The 21,410-nt window shown below is 37.6% G+C and overlaps 1 protein-coding gene across 3 annotated transcripts in view; it reads right to left on the bottom strand.

Annotated features, from left to right (window-relative positions):
* Window positions 1–1,358: 1,358 nt before the first annotated feature.
* The window catches only part of fam168a (family with sequence similarity 168 member A), an 80,741-nt gene continuing 60,689 nt past the window's right edge, over window positions 1,359–21,410 (bottom strand). For 2 of the 3 annotated variants that reach the window (XM_056265913.1, XM_056265914.1), the window contains 6 exons: window positions 17,235–17,315; window positions 11,483–11,608; window positions 8,693–8,835; window positions 3,333–3,507; window positions 2,573–2,703; window positions 1,359–2,464 (listed from right to left, as the gene is read on the bottom strand). In XM_056265913.1, coding sequence (XP_056121888.1) covers window positions 2,591–2,703; window positions 3,333–3,507; window positions 8,693–8,835; window positions 11,483–11,608; window positions 17,235–17,315 — 638 coding nt within the window. In that variant the 3' untranslated portion in view covers window positions 1,359–2,464; window positions 2,573–2,590. The remainder of the gene's footprint in view (window positions 2,465–2,572; window positions 2,704–3,332; window positions 3,508–8,692; window positions 8,836–11,482; window positions 11,609–17,234; window positions 17,316–21,410) is intronic. The other variant, XM_056265915.1, reaches the window with a different exon arrangement.

Below are 21,410 nucleotides of genomic sequence, written 5' to 3'. Positions count from 1 at the left end.
ACAGCTACCGAGGAACATAGTATGTGAATTTGCTGTGAATTCATCCAATAATCGGTTTGAATAATTTGCATTACTTATTGATGACATCATGCCAATAAAAAAAAATGCATCGTTACACAAATATTACATATACCAAAGGCCTCTTGACTTGCTTTAGCCAAATAAGATCTGCTCTTATTAAAGGCAAATGATTATACTGTAGTATATAATGCAATGAAGTTACAGTAATTTTCAGATGAATCTCACATAATTGGTAAAGAACTTATTTTACGTAAAGAAAATGAAGCCTATTTTTATTATTATTTTCATTACAATTTCCTCTTGAAATTCTGATATATTATTTATGAATCATGATCATATTTATTTAGCTGTCTTGGTTGATTTTACATTTTCATAAAGTAAAATTACAATATTGCAGAGATTCTAATGAGAATCACTATTGAGAATTAAACAATAATAATGATAAAAATACAGGATAATTGTTTTGAAAATAAAGCAAAAAAAAAAGCAAAAAATTGGCTTCATTTTATTTATGTGAAATATTTTTTTCCTATGTTTTTGGGATTCAGACACTCTGCGCCCTCCCCCCCTCTCTCTCTCTCTCTCTCTCTCTCTCTCCCTTTACTTAAAACACCCAAGGGAATGTGCTGTAAAGTAAACGTATTATTAAAAGCAATCCATAAGCTGTGATTCAACATGATGCAACCATGCTTTGCAAAGGCATAGTTTCCATCTGATTACACTATACTGCATTCACCCGCATGACACATGCATTACTAGACGTTATTACTTTCACATAAGATCAGAGAATCGGTTCTTCCCACTTTGAGTGTACTATATATCGAAATAGTGGTTGATCAGCCAAACAAATAACAAAAAAGAGAGTGATACTGTTCTGTACTGACAATAATATTACTTCCAGAGACATTACCAAGACTAACGGTTTGCAGAGTAAATGCTTGATTTCCTTAACTACATCATTAAATATGAGAGTGTACCGTATAATTGGTTATTAAGTTATGTCTATTTGTCAATGTGCAATGCTTCAGTATGATAACATTTCATAGAATACTTGATATGTCACTTCTGAGTACATTATTCATGGATACAGACGAGGCCTTGGGATAGGAAATCAAAATTCTCTCTCTCTCTCTCTAAAAATGCTGTAAATTACAATTAAAAGCCATTCAAGCAGGCCGTTCTTATTATTGCATTGAACAACTCCGTTTCTAAGCCTAAAATCTGTGCAACTACAGGCCTAAAGGCCCAAGAATTCACAGAGGACCAGGGGTTAGACCCACTCTAAACCCGGAGCTGATTGGAGATTAATGCCGGAACGCCTTCCCTTCCTTTTTTCATTTATTTCTTTTTTGCTTTCAGTGCTATTTTCGATGCGATAAAGTCCCTTTGAATCCTGGATGCGGTTCTAATTGTTCTGTCAGAGTAGCGTCCGTCCTGTCTGGCCTCAAAGTTGGCACACGCTTTGATCAAGTACAATGCCACCGGGATGACATCGCACCCAGAGGCTCCAGCTAAGTGCCACTGATAGTTTTTTTTCCTCAATATTCTCCGCGAATGGGTTCGCACGTGAGCGCATGCTCGCGTGCCGCTGCGTTCCCTGCGAGAGCACCCATGCGCGCACGTTTATATAAATCGAATATACACGTTATAGTTTAGAAGCTTACGCTATCCTGACACATAGGCTAATAAAGTAACCAGCTCACTCAAACGTTCTCTATTTAGTGAATAACTAAGATTACTGTATGTACTCGTTATCCTAATGAAGGTTAAACCACGTTTGCACTGCCCTACTAATGATATATTCCTTACAAATCTACATGAACAGCTACAAGCTGGAAGACACCCTTGTTATCGATGATAGAATGAAATGAGGGAGAATTGAATCAGATGAAATAAAATTTCCTTTAAAAAAAAAAATCAATGATTCCAGAGCGTTCTGTGCGAGAACGGAGAAAGCTGAAATGAAACGCCGCTGTAAATAAATAATAATAAAAAAACAAAACAAAAAATGAACCCTGTGCTAATATCTAAAGGTTATAAAATTTGGCAGCATAATTGAATGATTATGATCCGAAGAGTTGCTGATATTGCGTCGGTACATTCCTACACACCAGCGTTTATACTGAACACAAAGACAAATCGTTTGAAGAGGCGTGATTGGTCGAAATCATTCTGGAGTTCTGACAGAAGTAACTATGGAACAATGAAGAATTAAAATAACCTAATGCAAGAACATCATCCCAAAAAATGAGAAGAAAAAAAAAAATTTAAAATTAAATAAAAAAGATAAAAAAGCAGCTTTTACAAAAACACGTAAGAATGCATAAAGTGACCCTTGCACTTTTTTCTCTTTTGTTCTTGCAAACAGACGTGGCACCTCCTTGTTGAGCACAGAGTGCCGATGTAAGACTTGAGTAGTTGCATACAATGTTTGACTCCAGATCTGCAATGAAGAGAGAGAGAGAGAGAGAGAAAACGAGAAGTCGTCAGCGACTGCATTTCACTGGTTGGGTGGAGCCACGCTGAATGTGTAGTGTGGGCGGGAACTCACATGATTGGCAGGTGGGCTCTACCAGTGAGGTGGGACATAGCTGTATCCAGGTGTTCCTTGGGGTCGGTACGTTGGCACGGTGACGGGGTGTCCTCCGATCTGAGTGTGCTGAGGGGTGGTCAGCAAGGTTCCTGTAATATAACAGGCATGTTAGTGTTTTCACCCCCTAAAAATGGTTTTATATATATATATATATATATGGGCCTTAGGCTGGCCACAGACCCCCAATACAGTAAAACTGCACATTTTAGAGTGGCCTTTTATTGTGGCCAGCCTAAGGCACACCTGTGCAATAATCAGCATCTTGATATGCCACACCTGTGAGGGGGATGGATTATCTCGGCAAAGGAGAAGTGCTCACTAACACAGATTAGACAGATTTGTGAACAATATTTGAGAGAAATAGGCCTTTTGTGTACATAGAAAAAGTATTCGATCTTTGAGTTCAGCTCATGAAAAATGGGGGCAAAAACAAAAGTGTTGCATTTATAAGTTTGTTCAGTGTATATCTATTTTATTAAAAAATAATATACATAATATTTAAATAATAATACTCTCTTTCTCTCTTATATATATATTAGGGCTGTCGATTTAACGCGTTTATTTAATTAATTAAATATGGAAAAATAATGTGAATAAAATGATTAAACACACTCACCCCAGAGCTAGGTAGGTCATCTTCTTACATTTCATACAGTTGATTGGAGCATACAGAATCATTTCTTAGCATCAACAATATTATCAATTTTGAGCTTTTTACCTGCAGACATGGCCATCGTTGTTCCGGCCACCATGCCCATGGCCATGCCGTTGGAGCGGGGCGCAGGTACAGGAGCGGGGTAGATGGCGGAGGGGATGCTGTTGGGCTGGACCACGGTGGTGTGGTGAATTACATGAGGCTGGGCGGCGTACACTGGCTGTGTGTAATAAGCACCCTGAGAAGATGATTATAATGCATTAGTTACAAGTAGCTAAAAGGTTGTATGTTCAAAACGTGTAAGGGGTGACCCATTGTATTGCATAGTGGGTGTTACGGAATCAAATTCTAATACTGTGATGGTGCAGTGGTATAGTGATGGTATCAGATCCTAATACCATGTTACTTTATTATAGAGGTGCACCGATGCCACCTTTTCCAGAACGATTCCGATACCTTCATTTTTGGTACTTACCAAGACCGTGTACTGATACCTGTATATGCATTGCATTGGTGATTTTTTTAAATATTAGGTAGAGAAACCAAAAGAATATGAATCATTTTAGTTGGCTTAATTCGTTTAGCAAATAGATATTCCTACAGGGCAGTATTTCACCCGAGGTGTGTATTATTTTTCTAATAATTCAAAGGCCCGTCGTCAATTATTCCTTACTAGGGCAGCACGATTAAATCGCAATTACCATTAAATCGTGCTTAAACTGATTTGGTTTATTGCGATTATGAAATAGCAAAGGCTGCGATTATTTGTTATGCGCAATTTGTCAGTGACGGACGGCAGTAGTAAATGCTGCAGCGAGTTTGAGTCGCTTATGACGTGAATTTGAAAAAGCAACATGCGCCAAACATCTTTCCAAACATGAGAAGCATTTATGAACCTCTTGTCCAACAAAGGACAACATAAAAAAAAAAAAATTAATCATAGCTTTTAATCTTCTATTTATTCAGATACAGCGATAGTATGATGCCCATAGGGATTTCCTGGAATGACGTGTGTTGTCTACTTCTGTGGCCAGGCATATTTGGAGTGTCTGCGTGAGAGCGCCCTCTGGTTTTCAGCATTTACTACTGCATTTCTCACAGAGCCGTGCTGCACTGACAAGCTGCGCATAAAATAAATTGCAGCCTTTGCCAAAATGACGTGCGGTTTCATTTTGATTAATCGTGCACCCCTAATCCTTACTTATCTTTCATTTGATAGCAAAGTGAATATTTAGAGCTGCGCCAGCAGGGCTCAATAACAAGGATTTTTTTTCCCACTGGTCGGTCAAATTCTTACAGTGGGGAGAACAAGTATTTGATACATTGCTGATTTTGCAGGTTTTCCCACTTACAAAGCATGTCTTCAACTGTGAGTGGCGGAATCTAAAACAAAAATCCAGAAAATCACATTGTATGATTTTTAAGTAATTAATTTGCAATTTATTGCATGACATAAGTATTTGATACATTAGAAAAGCAGAGCTTAATATTTGGTACAGAAACCTTTGTTTGCAATTACAGAGATCATACGTTTCCTGTAGTTCTTGACCAGGTTTGCACACACTGCAGCAGGGATTTTGGCCCACTCCTCCATTCAGACCTTCTCTAGATCCTTCAGGTTTCGGGGCTGTCGCTGGGCAATACGGACTTTCAGCTCCCTCCAAAGATTTTCTAGGGTTCAGGTCTGGAGACTGTCTAGGCCACTCCAGGACCTTGAGATGCTTCTTTAGAAGCCACTCCTTAGTTGCCCTGGCTGTGTGTTTCGGGTCGTTGTCATGCTAGAAGACCCAGCCACGACCCATCTTCAATGCTCTTACTGAGGGAAGGAGGTTGTTGGCCAAGATCTCGCGATACATGGCCCCATCCATCCTCCCCTCAATACGATGCAGTCGTCCTGTCCCCTTTGCAGAAAAGCATCCCCAAAGAATGATGTTTCCACCTCCATGCTTCACGGTTGGGATGGTGTTCTTGGGGTTGTACTTATCCTTCTTCCTCCAAACACGGCAAGTGGAGTTTAGACCAAAAAGCTCAATTTTTGTCTCATCAGACCACATGACCTTCTCCCATTCCTCCTCTGGATCATCCAGATGGTCATTGGCAAACTTCAGACGGGCCTGGGCATGCGCTGGCTTAAGCAGGGGGACCTTGCGTGCGCTGCAGTATTTTAATCCATGACGGCGTAGTGTGTTACTAATGGTTTTCTTTGAGACTGTGGTCCCAGCTCTCTTCAGGTCATTGACCAGGTCCTGCCATGTAGTTCTGGGCTGATCCCTCACCTTCCTCATGATCATTGATGCCCCACGAGGTGAGATCTTGCATGGATCCCCAGACCGAGGGAGATTGACCGTCATCTTGAACTTCTTCCATTTTCTAATGATTGCGCCAACTGTTGTTGCCTTCTCACCAAGCTGCTTGCCTATTGTCCTGCAGCCCATCCCAGCCTTGTGCAGGTCTACAATTTTATATCTGATGTCCTTACACAGCTCTCTGGTCTTGGCCATTGTGGAGAGGTTGGAGTCTGTTTGATTGAGTGTGTGGACAGGTGTCTTTTATACAGGTAATGGGTTCAAACAGGTGCAGTTAATACAGGTAATGAGTGGAGAACAGGAGGGCTTCTTAAAGAGAAACTAACAGGTCTGTAAAGCCGGAATTCTTACTGGTTGGTAGGTGATCAAATACTTATGTCAAGCAATAAAATGCAAATGAATTACTTAAAAATCATACAATGTGATTTTCTGGATTTTTGTTTTAGATTCCGTCACTCACAGTTGAAGAGTGATAAAATGATAAAAATTACAGACTTCTACATGCTTTGTAAGTGGGAAAACCTGCAAAATCGGCAGTGTAACAAATACTTGTTCTCCCCACTGTAGATACCAGTGAAACATCACAATTTTCAGGTACAGAAATTGAACGAAGTAATGAAATAACACTGCATAGTCTTCACTAGGCATGCACCGATACTTTGCACACATGATTTGAATTAAAACTAAACCGTATGTGCACGTAAAAACATGAACAGTTAAGTGATGTGTATGCGAGTGGTTTCCAACAGTATTACAGGAAGGCAGTACAGTAATCACAGGACGTTTTCAAGAGGTTTTCTGTGCGCAAACATCCAAAGCTCGCGGCCAGAATGTTGCCTCTCAGCGTGGAAATAGCCTATTAAATCGAGTTCTCTTTCATGTCGTCTTGTGCTTTAACTGAGAAATTCACACAAAATTACGTCAAAATGCCTGTATAGTCAAGTATCCTTGTGAAACATAGTCGGTTATGTCTTAAAGGGATACTCCACCCAAAAATGAAAATTCTGTCATCATTTACTCACCCTCAAGTTGCTGCAAACCTGTATGAGTTTCTTTCTTCTGCTGAACACAAAGGAAGATATTTTGAAGAACGATTGGAACTTTGGCACCATTGACTTCCATAGTATTTTTTTTTTCTACTATGGAAGTCAATGGTGCCAAACAACAGTTTGGTTCCAATCGTTCTTCAAAATATCTTCATTTGTGTTCAGCAGAAGAAAGAAACTCATACAGGTTTGCAGCAACTTGAGGGTGAGTAAATGATGACAGAATTTTCATTTTTGGGTGGAGTATCCCTTTAAGTGAACGTAAACAGTTGAAAAGAAAACAGTATGTTGGATAAATGACGCTCTTAAAGTGACAGCAGCCTAATAAACCTTCTGCTGTCTTTGTCCTCAATGTTAATCTAACAACAAAAGACAGATAAAACCACTCACTGCTCTGACTGGTTGAGCCTTGCTGGAGCAGCTTTAAATATTCACTGTGCTATTAAATTAAAGATAAAATAAGATAGAGCAATAGTGAAAGTAACAGTAGCTCCTACAATACATTTTAACAGGCATAATTAGGCATGAAAATAACTGAAGGAAATATCTATTGGCTAAGCCAAATAATTCGATTCGTATTCTTTTGGTTTCTCTGCCCAATAATATAACATAATTCAAAAACTCGGTAACTTGGTATCGGTACTCTGTGTCAGCAAGTAGTAAAAATAAAAGTATCGTATCGGACTCGTTCTGGAAAAAGTGGTATCTGTGCATCATTAGTTTTCACTGTGTAATTTAAATATAGAATAATCCTTATCAAAGTTACACAAGTAATTCAGTCAAGAGCAGTGAGTGGTTTTCTCTTTGTCTTTTGTTGTTAGATGAACAAAGACAGCAGTATGTTTATTAGGCTGCTGTCACTTTAAGAGCTGCACGTATCCAACATTCTGTTACACATGCGTTTTCTTTCTCAAATTAATTCGATACATTTACTTCATAGACATCCTTCTCTGATATCTCCATTCTGCTCTCCATTTGCTCTGTTGTCATTGTTTCTTAGTCTTGACACAAACACTGTACACTGTGTGTTATTGGTTTTTGGTATCTGAGCATTTTAACGAGTAAGAGCATCTTGAATACATGAGCACGGTATCGGTGCATCCCTAATTTACTACAATACTGAATCAGTGTTGTTATTGTTAACTACATAAAAATTATTAAAAACATTTTCGGTAATTGAAATAAAGCTGAAATGAAATAAAATATAAATATTATACGAAAAACTAAATGAAAATGAGAAAAGTTACCTTGGCAACTAACTGAAATGGATAACTTAAGTTCAAGTAATAAAATGACTAAAACTAAAACAAAAATAAACTAAAGCTAAATAGAAGACAAGAACTACGACAGAAATATTCAAAATTACAAAATCACCTAACAAAATTAACTAAAATGAAAACTAAAAACATACAAATAAAAGCTAATTCAAAATAGTAATAAATACTATAACAGAATATAAATAATACTGAAATACTAACTGTACTGAATGATAACCATATTCATAAAATGGTATTTATGCATTCAAAAGTATTTCAAATAACAATTTTACTTTAGTAATAAGAAGTATTTGAGGTAAAACGGGGAAAAATAAATTATTTTATTTAGAACAATAAAATCAGATATAGAATATAGAATCGATCTCACAGTTATTTGCATCTAACATATTTGCTATTAGTGCTGCAATCTTTGTTGCAGTAATTTAACCAATGCATTAACTATTGGACAACTATGTTAAAAATGCAGCATTACTGTTAAAAGTAACCTTTAACAATACTTGAATAGCTATGGGCTAACATATAGGTGATGTCACCTAAAAATTCATTTCAGGTCAAGAAAGTTATTATATTAAAATACAAAACCTTTTTTTCCCCTGATAAACAATGCAGAATAAGATAAGAAGGGCCAAGTTTGATTTCTCTCTAGACAACTAATTATCCAAAACACCACATGGATTTATCATGGATTATGGTGTTATTCCAGCTTGGATAGTCGTCATCTTTATTTTTTTAGTGCTTTACTCAATTGTTTCAAAGCAGCTTCACAATATTCACAGTATAGAATAAGGTCTTACCTGAGCATAGAGGTTCTGCTGGGGATAGGCACTTCTAATAGGGTACATGGCCGTCTGGTAGGGGTTAGGGGACGGGGAATAGGGAGGAGGGGCTCCATTGGTCTGATTAGGGGGGACTTTATAAGGCGTTCCTGCAGTGTATCCTAAAACAGAGACGGAAAGAGATTGTTAGGTCCAGTAAGCATTAGGCACACAACAATTGAATATAATAAAAAATATTCCTTCACACACATCCATGTGCTCTAGTTGGATTTCCAAAATCTTGTGCGCCAAACTAATCTAAAGCACATATGAAGTGCAAACACTCACACACCCTTTCAAGTAAGAGATATCACACATTAACAACCAATCACACACACCGACACTTTCTCTTTTTCCACACGCACCATCTGTTAGGCTTTTCAATTGCTAGCGATTTATTGGAGGATTGTAGACAACAAAGTAGTAACAAAAAGCACAAGAACGTGAATTCAGCTGCCCAAACGGAAGTCTTTAAATAAATAATACATTGCTTGAGGCGTTATTAGTTAGACAACACACCAAAAGATTCCCTAAATACCAAAGAAATGCTATCAGTCATTACTTCACATTTGGAGTACACACATTGATGCAACACACCCGATTCAACTGTCTTTAGTCTAGCTTAGCCACTCCTGTCTAATTCAATCCCACAACACAATTTTATGAAATCTCAACTCCAAAAAGCTCAGCTGTCTACGGTTAGAATAAACCTTAGATCTCAGACAGTGTGTCTCCAGTATGCAATGTGAGATTTCACCTGTCACAAACCCTAGTGAGCTGCTAACCAAGACAGCATTTTAAGAAATCATAGGCACATTCTGACACAAAGGCTTAAACAAAGAAAATATGTTATACTATGTTATAATATGTCAACTGTAAGTTTTAATTGACATATATATATACATAAATATATAGACAGTATATATATTTATAGAAACCATATATACAAAAAACAAAACTAATAAATGATAAAAAACAATAACAAACTAAAAAAAAAAAAAAAAAAAAAATGAATTCAAAATATTTATAAAAATTATAACAGTATCACATTCACAACAACAGTAAAATAACACATTTTTGACCAAATGAATATATCCTCTGCATTGAGGACAATCCCAGAATGCATTGTGAAAAATAATCCAAGCGAAGAGAAGGCGAGAGAAATCTTTCAAAATTAATTTGATATGCTAATGTCAAATTTGACTGAAATCTCCAGAAAAAAGTCTCCAGAGCACTTTATGTCAGTTGCTGCCTATGTAGAGCGTTATAAATCAAAATCAAAATTGATATAACATTGTCATGTGATCAACAAAGGACTAAAAAAAAAACCCTTGGAATATTGCATTATTATTTAAATTATAACAATTAATTCAGTCAATACAGAAGTATATTACTACTACAATAATTATATTGTACTATAAAAATAAATAAATAAAGAATTACAATAATTATTTTGAATAATAATAAGAATCAAAATAATCAAAAAATGGATTTACGGAATTCACGTGGATTATACTTCAAGCCAGAAAACAAAATGTATAAATAAATAAATAAATAATTATTAATAATTATCCTGATCCAAATAAAAATATTTTAAAATAAATAGAAAAAAAGGGATAAAAAATGTTCCATTTCACTTAGGATGCTGCCTTAAGCCGGAGACACACTTAACGACTAGCGGAAACATTCTAAGACTGAACTGAACACACTTACAGACGGTTTCCAACGACTGCAGCAGATTTTAAACACCAACTGTGAACATTGACTAAACGCAACTGTCTCTGACTTGGGCATGATCAGTCGTAAGTATCAAATTACATTCATAACCAGCCTCACTTATAGACTTTAAGTGTGTCCCCGGCTTTAGTCGGGAGTTGTCTATGTAGGCAGTATGCAGCAGTGCAGCTCACTAGGTTTTAGAACAGAGCTCATGGTAAAGTTTGTTTACGCATATATGTGTGTGTGTGCGCGCTCTGGGGAAACAGAACAATGAGAGCAAGTGTTCTTTATAGGCAGTATGGGACTCTATAGCTATGTTCACACTGTCAGTCCAAATCCGATTATTTGTGTATCTGATTGGAATCTGATCTAAATTATTGACTGTTCACACTGTGTATCACAATTGTTCAGATCCAATTTGTGTGTCCAGTGGCACTCTTATGTTTTCCGGATTATCTGCATTGGTTTCTTTGGCAATGACGCTGCATTGGTAGGCAGGCGCCAAAAACAACAACAACAACAGCAGCAGCAACGTGTCTTATTTATATGAAACAGACAATGTGTCCAGTATGGCCGAGGCAGAAACGTAAGAGGCTGGTATGAGCGGCTTCATTCCGTCCTGTCGTCTCCACCGATCTCAAAACATGTCACCATTGTATTGCAATTTTCTGCTTGACCGAAAACTTTGCAACAACACAACCTTGTTTCAGCAGCAACTTTCAGCATGTTTCCTATAATAACTTTGTTTCTGTTTTCCGTGGCGTGAGAAAGTGACAAACCACGCAAAATCCGATTGGGGTGGTCAGACTTGAACCGATTTCCAGAAATTTCAAACCACATATGAATGTAGCTCAAAACGGATTTGTAAAAAAGCATTTAATGTGATTTTTTTCCCGCACTTGCTAAATATCAGATTCCATTCGGATGTGCACAAAACTCTGATTTAGACTGACTGTCTGAACGAGGCTTATGGGAAAGGGTGTGTGTTTGTGTTATAGAGTAACAGGGGAACACACAGCAGTTACAGTAGAGTATAGTAATCATATTTACTGAATGCTGTAGATGAGGCCTGGTACTGCCTGCTCTCTGAGCCAGCGTCCACGGCCAGGTCATAGGAGCCTTCTCCGGGCCCCGGAGCAGATGCCGTCTGGGGCCAGGCCTGCTTCACCAGCAGCACTGTCCCAAACAAACACAACACAAGAAGGGTTACACATGACTGTCGCCACATCGGTACCCTGACTGTCCTCTCCTCCTCTCACTGTCCCTCTGGATCCTTGTATTAACAGACCGCAAAGGTAGGCTTCCAGAAATAAAAATACTACTCACAAAAAAATAAAAAATAAAAAAATTATACAGATCTACCATAGAAACCATTGATTTCAAAATTATTTAATTGCTTTCACTTTCCAAAATTCTGAAGCAAGAAGAAGCTGAATTTATCATGGAAATCTTTACAGTGGTAAGTTTTCCAGGTTAGTGAAGCTAACATTACCAACCTAGGTATCTAGTTACCTAATAAGGGATGTGGCGTTGAATGAAAGACATTAATGCGCTCTATTAGGGATTTGAATGCTTCTCTAAAAGCAATAAAGACAGTTCAAGCAGTAACACATGCACGTCTAAGTTGAATTAAAAAAGGTCAAAATTCAAAACAGAAACTAAAAAAAAAAAAAAAAAATTTGGTTAAAAAAGATTTTCTATTGAAGAATGACACTACAAAATTGAAAACCATTAGCTACTAAAATGTATTTACTGAGCCTGTTGCCTGTGAAATTCCTTGCACAGTTCCTCATTTGTAAGTCTTTTAGGATAAAAGCGTTTGCTAAAATAAATGTAAAATGCAAATGTATTGTAAATAAACACTCTGGGCTTGCAATTGAAAGCTGGATGGTTCAATTCCCATTAAACTGAACAGCAGTGCAAATCAATGCATCCCACTCAATGGATATATTCAAAATTAAAATACTAGGTTACTGCTTACAGAATAGTATGGTGTGTATGCATATATCCTGCCTAATATTTGTTAAAAAATAGTAGACATATAAAACAATAGGCATTATACAATGATAAACGTGTTGTTACACGTGAGTGGTATCATTTTCAGCTTAGATATTAATGATTATTTTCCATAATTACTTCCATTTTATGTATTTGGCAGTAAAATATTAAAGGAATAGTTCACTTTAAAAATAAAAAATGTATCTTTCAAACCTGAATGAATTTCTTTCATCTGCTGAACACAAAAGAAGATATTTTGAAGAATGTCGGTAACCAATAGTTGATGGACTCCATTGACTTTCATAGTATTTTTTGTCCTTCTATGAAAGTCAATGGGATCCATCAACTGTCTGGTTACGGACATTCTTCAAAATATCTTCCTTTGTGTTCAGCAGAAGAAAGAAATTCATACAGGTTTGAAACAACTTGAGGGTGAGTAAATGATGACAGATTTTTCATTGTTAAGTGAACTATTCCTTTAAGTGACAAATCGCATAATAGAAGAGATTGGAAAACTCGCATACAGCGCAGATGTGCCAGAACGGTTATTTTGCACTTTTTGTGTAAAAAAGTGCAATCCAGTTTTGTGTAAAATGTCTCTTCAAAAAATGAATCTAGAGGGACATATTAAAAGTAAATCATGGTTGGTAACTTTCATTCATTTCGCTAGAAATGGAAGATTAATTGCAGTGCATTGTCAGATATTCAATACAGTCTGCTACAAATGTACTGTATGCTATACATTTTGGCAAATGTAGTAGGTCAAATGTGGATTCTGTGCATACAAAAAACTGCATGCTGTTCATGCCATTTATAAAGCAAACAATAGCATTAGTAATATAGCAGGATGCTAATCCATAATGAATGCATGTGTTGGCATAGAGGTTAAATATCTAAGCATGTCTGATGAACTATTGCCTTTAAGAAAGCCACAAATTCCTGGATTGCTCCAGAAGGATTGTCCCGGTAATCATATTACTGCAAGTTACGTCAGATAAACGCATCAACAAAATGATGAAAAAGTATCGAATAGTATGTCTTCCTTCCAAATGGAGCAATCCTTTAAGAGCCACAAGGGGGCGATGGTACAAAGTCATGAAATGTTACCAAACACGAGAGCACAGAGGGACAAAGAGAAAGAGAGACTGCTGGAATCACACAATGGCATCAGTGCCGCATAGACGCCTCACACATGACATCACTGCAGCGGTTCAGTGCTGCGTTTTATGCATGCATGAGGGCTTTATGTGATTCAGATCATTCTTATGATGACTATGATACTTATGATAATGATGAAAGTATGATACTGTAGGAAGAATAGTGTGAAATATCCACACATTTAAAGGGATAGGTCACTTCAAAATGAAAATTCTGTCATCATGAATTTCTTTCTTCTGCTGAACACAAAGGAAGATATTTTGAAGAATGTCAGTAACCAAACAGTTAACTGGACCCATTGACTTCCATTGTAGGGAAAAAAATACTATGGAAGTCAATAGGTCCAATTAATTGTTTGGTAACTGACATTCTTCAAAATATCTTCCTTTGTGTTCAGCAGAAGAAAGAAATTCATGATGACAGAATTTTTATTTTGAAGTAAACTATCCCTTTAATATAAATGTAGAGGTTTACAAATAGTGGATTAGGGCGATATAGATTGGAAAATATGGCTGAAAACAGATTAATCGCAGATAATCGCAATAATTTGAACGAAAACATTCCACTAAAATGTAAAATAGTTTTGAACCTTATTATAAAATTAAGAATGACTTAACTGAGAATATTTGACAACTATTAAAATACATAAAAATAGCCAAGCTTTAATCACTAATCACTTTTTTTATTTTTTATTTTATTGTCATGTGAAATATATAAATGATGTACAGGAAATGGAGAAAGAAAAAAGTGACAGAATCAACTTTCAAATGGCATTGTTAATAGGTTGACCGATTTTGTCGATACTATAAACTAAAATTGGAAAATATGATCAGTCCGATCAGAATCAGACTGATTAAATGATGATAGCTAAAATCAATAATATGAATGAATAATAAGAAAAAGCTAAAATCAATAATATGAACTTTCTAATCAATGTAAAATAGTGCTAACCTTTATTAGAAATTTAACGACTTGAAAAACAACTTGAAAATGACAACATTTTGTAATTATTAGTATACATTAAAATATTGCTAAGCTAGTCATGACTACTGAAACACTGACACTTTTATTATTTTTACTTCTATGTCATTTGGAATATATAAAAATAAAGTTCAAGAAATGGAGAGAGAAAAAAAGGGACAGAAATAAAAATCGCATCGTATTGTAAAGAATAAGATATGAACTAAAGGCAAAGTACTACAGCCAACATTTATTCAATCTAGAGGTATTTTTTCACTGTTTGGGGCTTTTTGAATTGAAAGACATCAGCTGTAGTTGTTTAAATCAGTGGTTCTCTTCTCAACTGGTTTTGCTTCAGGTCCCAGATTTTACATTAGACATCAAGTGGCGATCCAACACAGGGCCAAAATTATTACGAAAACAAAAACAAAACAAAAAAACAACCTTTGATGCCAAGTATTCATTGCATAAAATACTAGAGCTGCTTTTTTTTTGTTTCATATAGAAACGACGATTCTTCCCAATGCTTAACAGACAAGAGACATCTAAACAAAATAACCTGTAGTCTAATTTACTATAGAGGTTCTGACGAAATGTTAATTGCTGCAGTCTATTAACTTGAATGAATGATTCAATGACTCACTCATAAATACTTCACTTGTTTAAATACTGGATGAATCAGCATTTTTAAATGATTCAATGACATACATTTTTAAGTCACTTGTCACATTTTTAATAGCCACTACTGGTGCAATGATTTTTGAATGATATTTGAAGGGACAAGTTGCTTTCAAAAAGATTTGCTCTATTGCTCTATCCGTAGACATCAGTGTTTATATACGAACTATAAACATTTATCCCAGAACTTCTGAATATTTGTAACAGAAATATCGATACTGTGTGGTTGAAAAGAAGCTGTTTATACCTAAAGGCCTACATGACAACTGCTCTCTCTGGCTCAGCGTCAGCACAGATTTGAATGTTCTGGTGTGATCGTCAAAGGTTTGATAGACATAGATGAATCGTTGTCATTTAGGAATGAGATCGTGCGGGTGTTTGAATCGAGATCGCAATCTTTTAACGATTAATCGTGCAGCTCTATAAAACACGGTAGTCCGCACAAACCATGTCCTCATTTTTGATCTGTCCATTTAGCATCTGTCTAATTTAAATACCTTTTACCAAATGATGAATTTGCACCAAGACATGGTATTTTATTGGACATTTGACACTATTTGACAGTGTCCTTGTTACACGTTACATGTAGTTACTGTACTAATAACTGTAAATGATGCATAATTACATACAACTAACCCCTATTCCTAACCCTAACCCTGTAGTAAGAACAGGTAGTTAATTATTATTACTCAGTACTTAAATGTATAATTACACTAACAAGAACACCTTAAAATAAAGTGTAACCCAGAATTTACAGGATTTTTTTTAAAGCAGATCATTTTCTATCCCAACTTGCTCCCATTTAGTTATATTTTTATTCTTTGCATTTAGCATTTGATAACCACTGGTCTTACCACACAGACTATTTTTGTAGCATATATTTTTAAAGACAAAAGGATATTGCAGAAATCTTTGAGGTCCACATGCTTTTCGTGAAGATATTGGGTGAAAACCACAGAAACTTGAGGAGAAAGTGTGACACATTGTGTGAAAGTAGTGCTGGTCAACCAAAACTACAATTTTCTGATATCTGATATCATATCCAAGCAAGCCAGTAACTAGATCAAACATCAAAATATGAATATATAACAGCAAAATGTCAACTTGATCTCTGATTTAAGAAACAGCCTGTATAAACATGTAAGAATGTGTAAGAGTGGCAGGTGGCATGTCATATCCTAACATTACAGAGGAAATTATACAAAAATGATATCAGTTCAGGGCGGCACTGATCATATTGATCCTATCACAGACCTCACAAACCAACTCCACTAGTGCACCATTTACATCCTGATCCAAAATGTGATCCAAAAATGTCTGCTTACAGCACAAATCCAGTTTTTTTTTTTTTTTTTACAAAAACATCATGCTACAAGTTGAGTCACACATAGTCGACTCAAACAAGCCTGTTAACAAAAGACTACTGGGAAATTATCTGCACTAAGCCAACCTTCTTCACATGACTCATCCTCACTGCGTCTGGTTTCTCTCGAGACTGAATTTCACACTCAAATCATGCAGATGTACAACTAAAAACAGTTTCAAAGAAATTTCTAAATATCATTATTCTTAAAACAACTTCCCAGATCGAGACGGACACATATTTATTGACCAAAATCATTTCAGGGAACAGCTCATTACTGAACAAAACACAATTAGTGGCCTCGTACATCAGAAGCTTTTGAGATGCACTGTTATATGAACACAAATAAAGCCACTTTTCTAATCATTATGAAGATTTATTGTATACATTGAGTCAGAGCATTATGTCACTAGTTGGAACCAGCACTATATAACAGTAATATGTTGTTTAATTGTTAAGTTAAAGGCCAGGATCATCAACATGAGGCTAGACAGCATTACGCATCAGGATGTGTTTGTGTTTGTGAATACTGCATGCGTTTCATTGGTGGAACACTACCATGTGTAAATGTTTGGTCTCATATATTTTGCTAATGTAAGTGTGTATTATGCCATATTCACTGGAAAGTTTGGAGGGTGTACATACCTGGTGGGTATCCTGGGCTACCTGTCTGATAAAGGTTGGCTGTGTAGGTCGGGGCAGTTGTATGATAACCTCCGGGATAGCCTGTACACATGCAGAGAGACAACGATTTAGAAATGACACTAAAACATAAAATCAACATTAGCAATTAATTGAATTGATCTGCACTGGTCAATTACACGCATTACAGAGCCGATGTGTCAGACTTGCCAACATATAAACAATTTCTCAAAAACAAGATAAACAATTTTTATTATTAAATTATATTTTGTATACAAAGTATGGAGTCTGCAAACGTTTAAGAAAAGAAAAAAAAAAGAAAAAGATCTGTCTCTTATGTAGACAAAAGCTGCATTTATTTGATCAAATAATACAGGAAAAACAGTAATATTGTGGAATGTATAGCCGTTTTCAATTTGAATATATTTTAAAATGTAATTTATTCCTGTGATCAAAGCTGAATTTTCAGCATCATTACTCCAGTCTACAGTGTCACATGATCCTTTAGAAATCATTCTAATATGCTAATTTGCTGCTCAAGGAACATTTCTTATTATTATCAATGTTAAAAAAAGTTCTGTTGCTTAATATTTCTGTGATTTCTTTTTCAGGATTCCTGGCATTTATTTCAAATCGTAGCATTATAAACGACTTTACTGTCACTTTTGATCAGTTTAATGCATCCTTGCTGAATAAAAGTATTTTTTTTCTTTGCATAAGGTTATAAACAGCAAAAAAGCCATGCCAAATATTGAAAAACTTAGTGGATAAAAATTACATTGGTGTGTAAGCTAAAAAAACATATCAAAGTTCAACAAGAAAAGCAGCTTGCGCACACATAATAGTACACGATTTCTTACAAAAAATACTTTATTTAGGCCAAATGCAAAGACAATTTTCGATTCACATTGTCATGACACTGATGATGTGAATTCGAAAAAATGTCTTTGCATTTGGCCTCTAAATAAAGTATTTTTTTTATAAGAAATATGTTTCTATTATGTGTGTGAGCTTCTCTTCTTGTTGTGCTTTGGATAAGATTATAAAATAGCTAAATAGCTACTTAGGCTTTAGTTTAGAACATAATCTGGCTCCATTCTCACATTGAATGTCCACTTTTTTTTTTTTTTTTTACAAATCAATCCATTTCCAATTGGATACAATCAAGTCCTGTCCAACCTTTTCAAGTTGAATATCCTGTTTCACTCAGCAATACAATAGATTAGTAAGTAACAAGTAACATGTTTTTTTTTTAGAGAATCACCAGAACATAAATTAACAAAAGCAAATGCAGATTCATTTTTATAAACGAAAAGGCTGTTACTATTTCCAGATATTCTGATCCAAATCAAGTCTCTGTAACCTGTGATATCATAGGGAAGGACAAAGAGAGGGAGAGAGAGCGAGGTGAGCTCTTTATTGAACAGGAGGAGCACAGATGGCATCCATTACGACATGTCTGTCTCAATAAGACACAGTCGGATGAGTGTGAAACCCAGTGCATCGCTCCATACTGAACAGCAAGAGCTGTCAGACGTACAGGGCATCATGGGAAGGGAGTATCCAGGTCTGGACAGCTCAGTGCAAGGGATGGATTATATAAACACTGGAGGATGCAGGAGAAATACTGCCGAAGGAGTGAGCATGTGAGGACCTGCTTGATCATGTGTTTGGTAAAGGAACCGTTCACCCATAGATGATGACAGAATTGTCATCATCTATTCACACACATACAGTATATGTCTATTTGTACATAAAATGAGATATTTAGAAAAATGCTCAGGCTATATTTTTCTATGTTGAAACCTGGAATGTACACATAAGCAAGAAGTTCTAATTGACTTGCCAGAGCATTTCTATCCCAAATAAAAAGCAAAGAAAGAGACTGTTTGGATTTATATAAAATGGTAACACTTTACAATAAGAGTCCATCTGTAACATTAAGTAAGGTTAATAAATGCCATAATAGTATTGTTCATTGTTAGATCATTAATTTTTAAAGTTATAAAGTTTAAAGTTATAATTAATATATTAATATTTATTTCATTAAATATGTACAGTACATTTTTTTAAGGTTCAGCACTGTTTTTTTCTTTTAGTAATAAAGTTTACAGCACTAGATTACTTGGAGTTACATTTTTATTTTATTTTATTAAATATCCATTTTATAAATTTAATCGGTTAATCAGTTATCGGCCAGCGTGGTCCAACCTAGTTCCCTTATCGAGTCAGTCCCTCGATCCATTTTCCTCAAAATGCTGAAGCCTGATTTGAATAACTCCTTTGCTTGCAAATAGCCAATGGCGACCTCGCCTGATTGGCTGACAGCCTCCAATATAGATGACGTCGGGCGCAAAAAAACTCTGAATCTTTCTTCTTCACCTGGAGCCTGATTTCGCCGTAGATTCACGCAATCAGAGTGGACAACGTGGAATATATCCCCTCTCGCGTTCCGGCGGATTTTTGGCCAAGAAACCAACTAAGATGTCTCTTTGCCGCATGTGTGGTGGTCCTATCGACTTTCCGGATGCACACGAGCAGTGTGTGCTGTGTCTGGGTCGAGCCCATGCAGAAGCGGCTCTTGAAGGATCAGGTTGTCGAGCCTGTGAGGAACTCCCAATCAAAATCCTTCGCTCAAGGCTGGTCGTTACCCGTAACTGTGGCCTCATGACTCCTGCCTCTCCTCCGTCCGCCGCCGTTGAGCCGCGGGCCGGGAGACTGCAGAAACCTCCGTCAATGGACTCAGTCGAGGAGTTAGCGTCAGCCCAACGCCCACGCCGCCCTCACGTGTCAGAACCTCTCACCTATGCTGAGGCTAGTTACCACCCTCCGAAGGAAGCGCAGGAAATGGCCTCTTTCGGATATTGTAAAGATGACACCATGTCCACGAGTGCCTCCTCTCAGAAGCCACCCCGGCCTCGTTGGACGCGGAGCTCATGGCTATCCTCAGTGAGGCAGTAACGGACCTGGAGCTGGACTGGGCAGCCCCCAAAGAACAGCCGTCTAAGAAGTGGATTGACGGGTCCTTCCTCGGCGCGGACGCCCCGCAGAGACCTGCGCCTTTTTTCCCTGAGCTCCACGAGGAGCTCACCCGGTCATGGCGCTCCCCTCACTCAGCCCGAGCCCATGCACAGAGTACCCAGCTGCTGACGACAGTGGAAGGGCAGGATAAATTGGGCTACATGCGACCGCCTCCTGTCGAGGACGCCGTCGCAGCCCACCTGTGTCCTTCTCCCGGATGGAAAACCGCCTCGTTGCCTTCCAAGCCATGTCGAACAACTGCTCACATTACTGACAAGGCATATATTTCGACTGGGCACACAGCATCTGCCCTCCACACGATGGAAATCCTGGAAGTCTTCCAAACTCGACTCTTAGGGTCCCTGGACGAGGAAGGCCTGGACCCGGAGTCCCTCAGGAAGCTGCGCACGGCGGCAGATCTGGCTGTGGCCGCCTCTAAAAAGGTTGCCCAGGGAATCGACTGCAATATGGGCAGCCTCGTAGTTCTGCATCGCCATCTGTGGCTGACGCTGACTGAGATCCACGATGCAGAGAAGAAGCAGCTCCTGGATGCCCAGGTAAGCCCGCTGGGTCTTTCCGGCGTTGCGGTCGAGGCTTTCTCTGAGAAGTATGCCGAGACTTTGAAGCAGTCGAAAATGATGCCGCATCTCCTGCCAAAACGGTCTCACGCCCCCCCTAGAGCAAGGTCTAGATCGTCCTCTGCTCAGCGTCCAGCTGGATACGTTAGGCGCGCGTCCCTGAGCACAAGAGAGCGCCGCGAGCCTGAACCGCCGCTTCGTCAGAGGCAATTCAGGAAGCCCCGTTTCGGTGCGAAACCAGCTTCCACCAGCCAAGGGCGGCGCATGTCATGATCATGATCATGTCAGAAGTATCAAAACAGAACGCTCCGCTGCTACGGGCAGAAATCTCCTCTCTCCTGGCCAAACAAGCAGTAGAGGCAGTGCCCGAGGAGCAGAGAAATTGCGGGTTTTACAGCCGTTATTTTCTAGTCCCGAAAAAGGATGGAGGTATGCGCCCCATCTTAGATCTAAGACTACTGAACAAAGCGCTCGCGAAACGCACATTCAAGATGATTACGGTGAAGCAAATCTTTGCGCACATTCAGCCCGAGGACTACTTCATTGCTGTGGATCTAAAGGATGCGTATTTTCACATTTA

The sequence above is a fragment of the Rhinichthys klamathensis genome, unplaced genomic scaffold (genome assembly GCF_029890125.1).
Source record: "Rhinichthys klamathensis goyatoka isolate OS25496 unplaced genomic scaffold, OSU_Roscu_1.1 h1tg000242l_1, whole genome shotgun sequence".
NCBI classification, from domain to species: Eukaryota; Metazoa; Chordata; class Actinopteri; order Cypriniformes; family Leuciscidae; genus Rhinichthys; species Rhinichthys klamathensis.
Note: the sequence above shows the minus strand (reverse complement) of the source record. Positions and strands in the feature narration are given on the sequence as shown.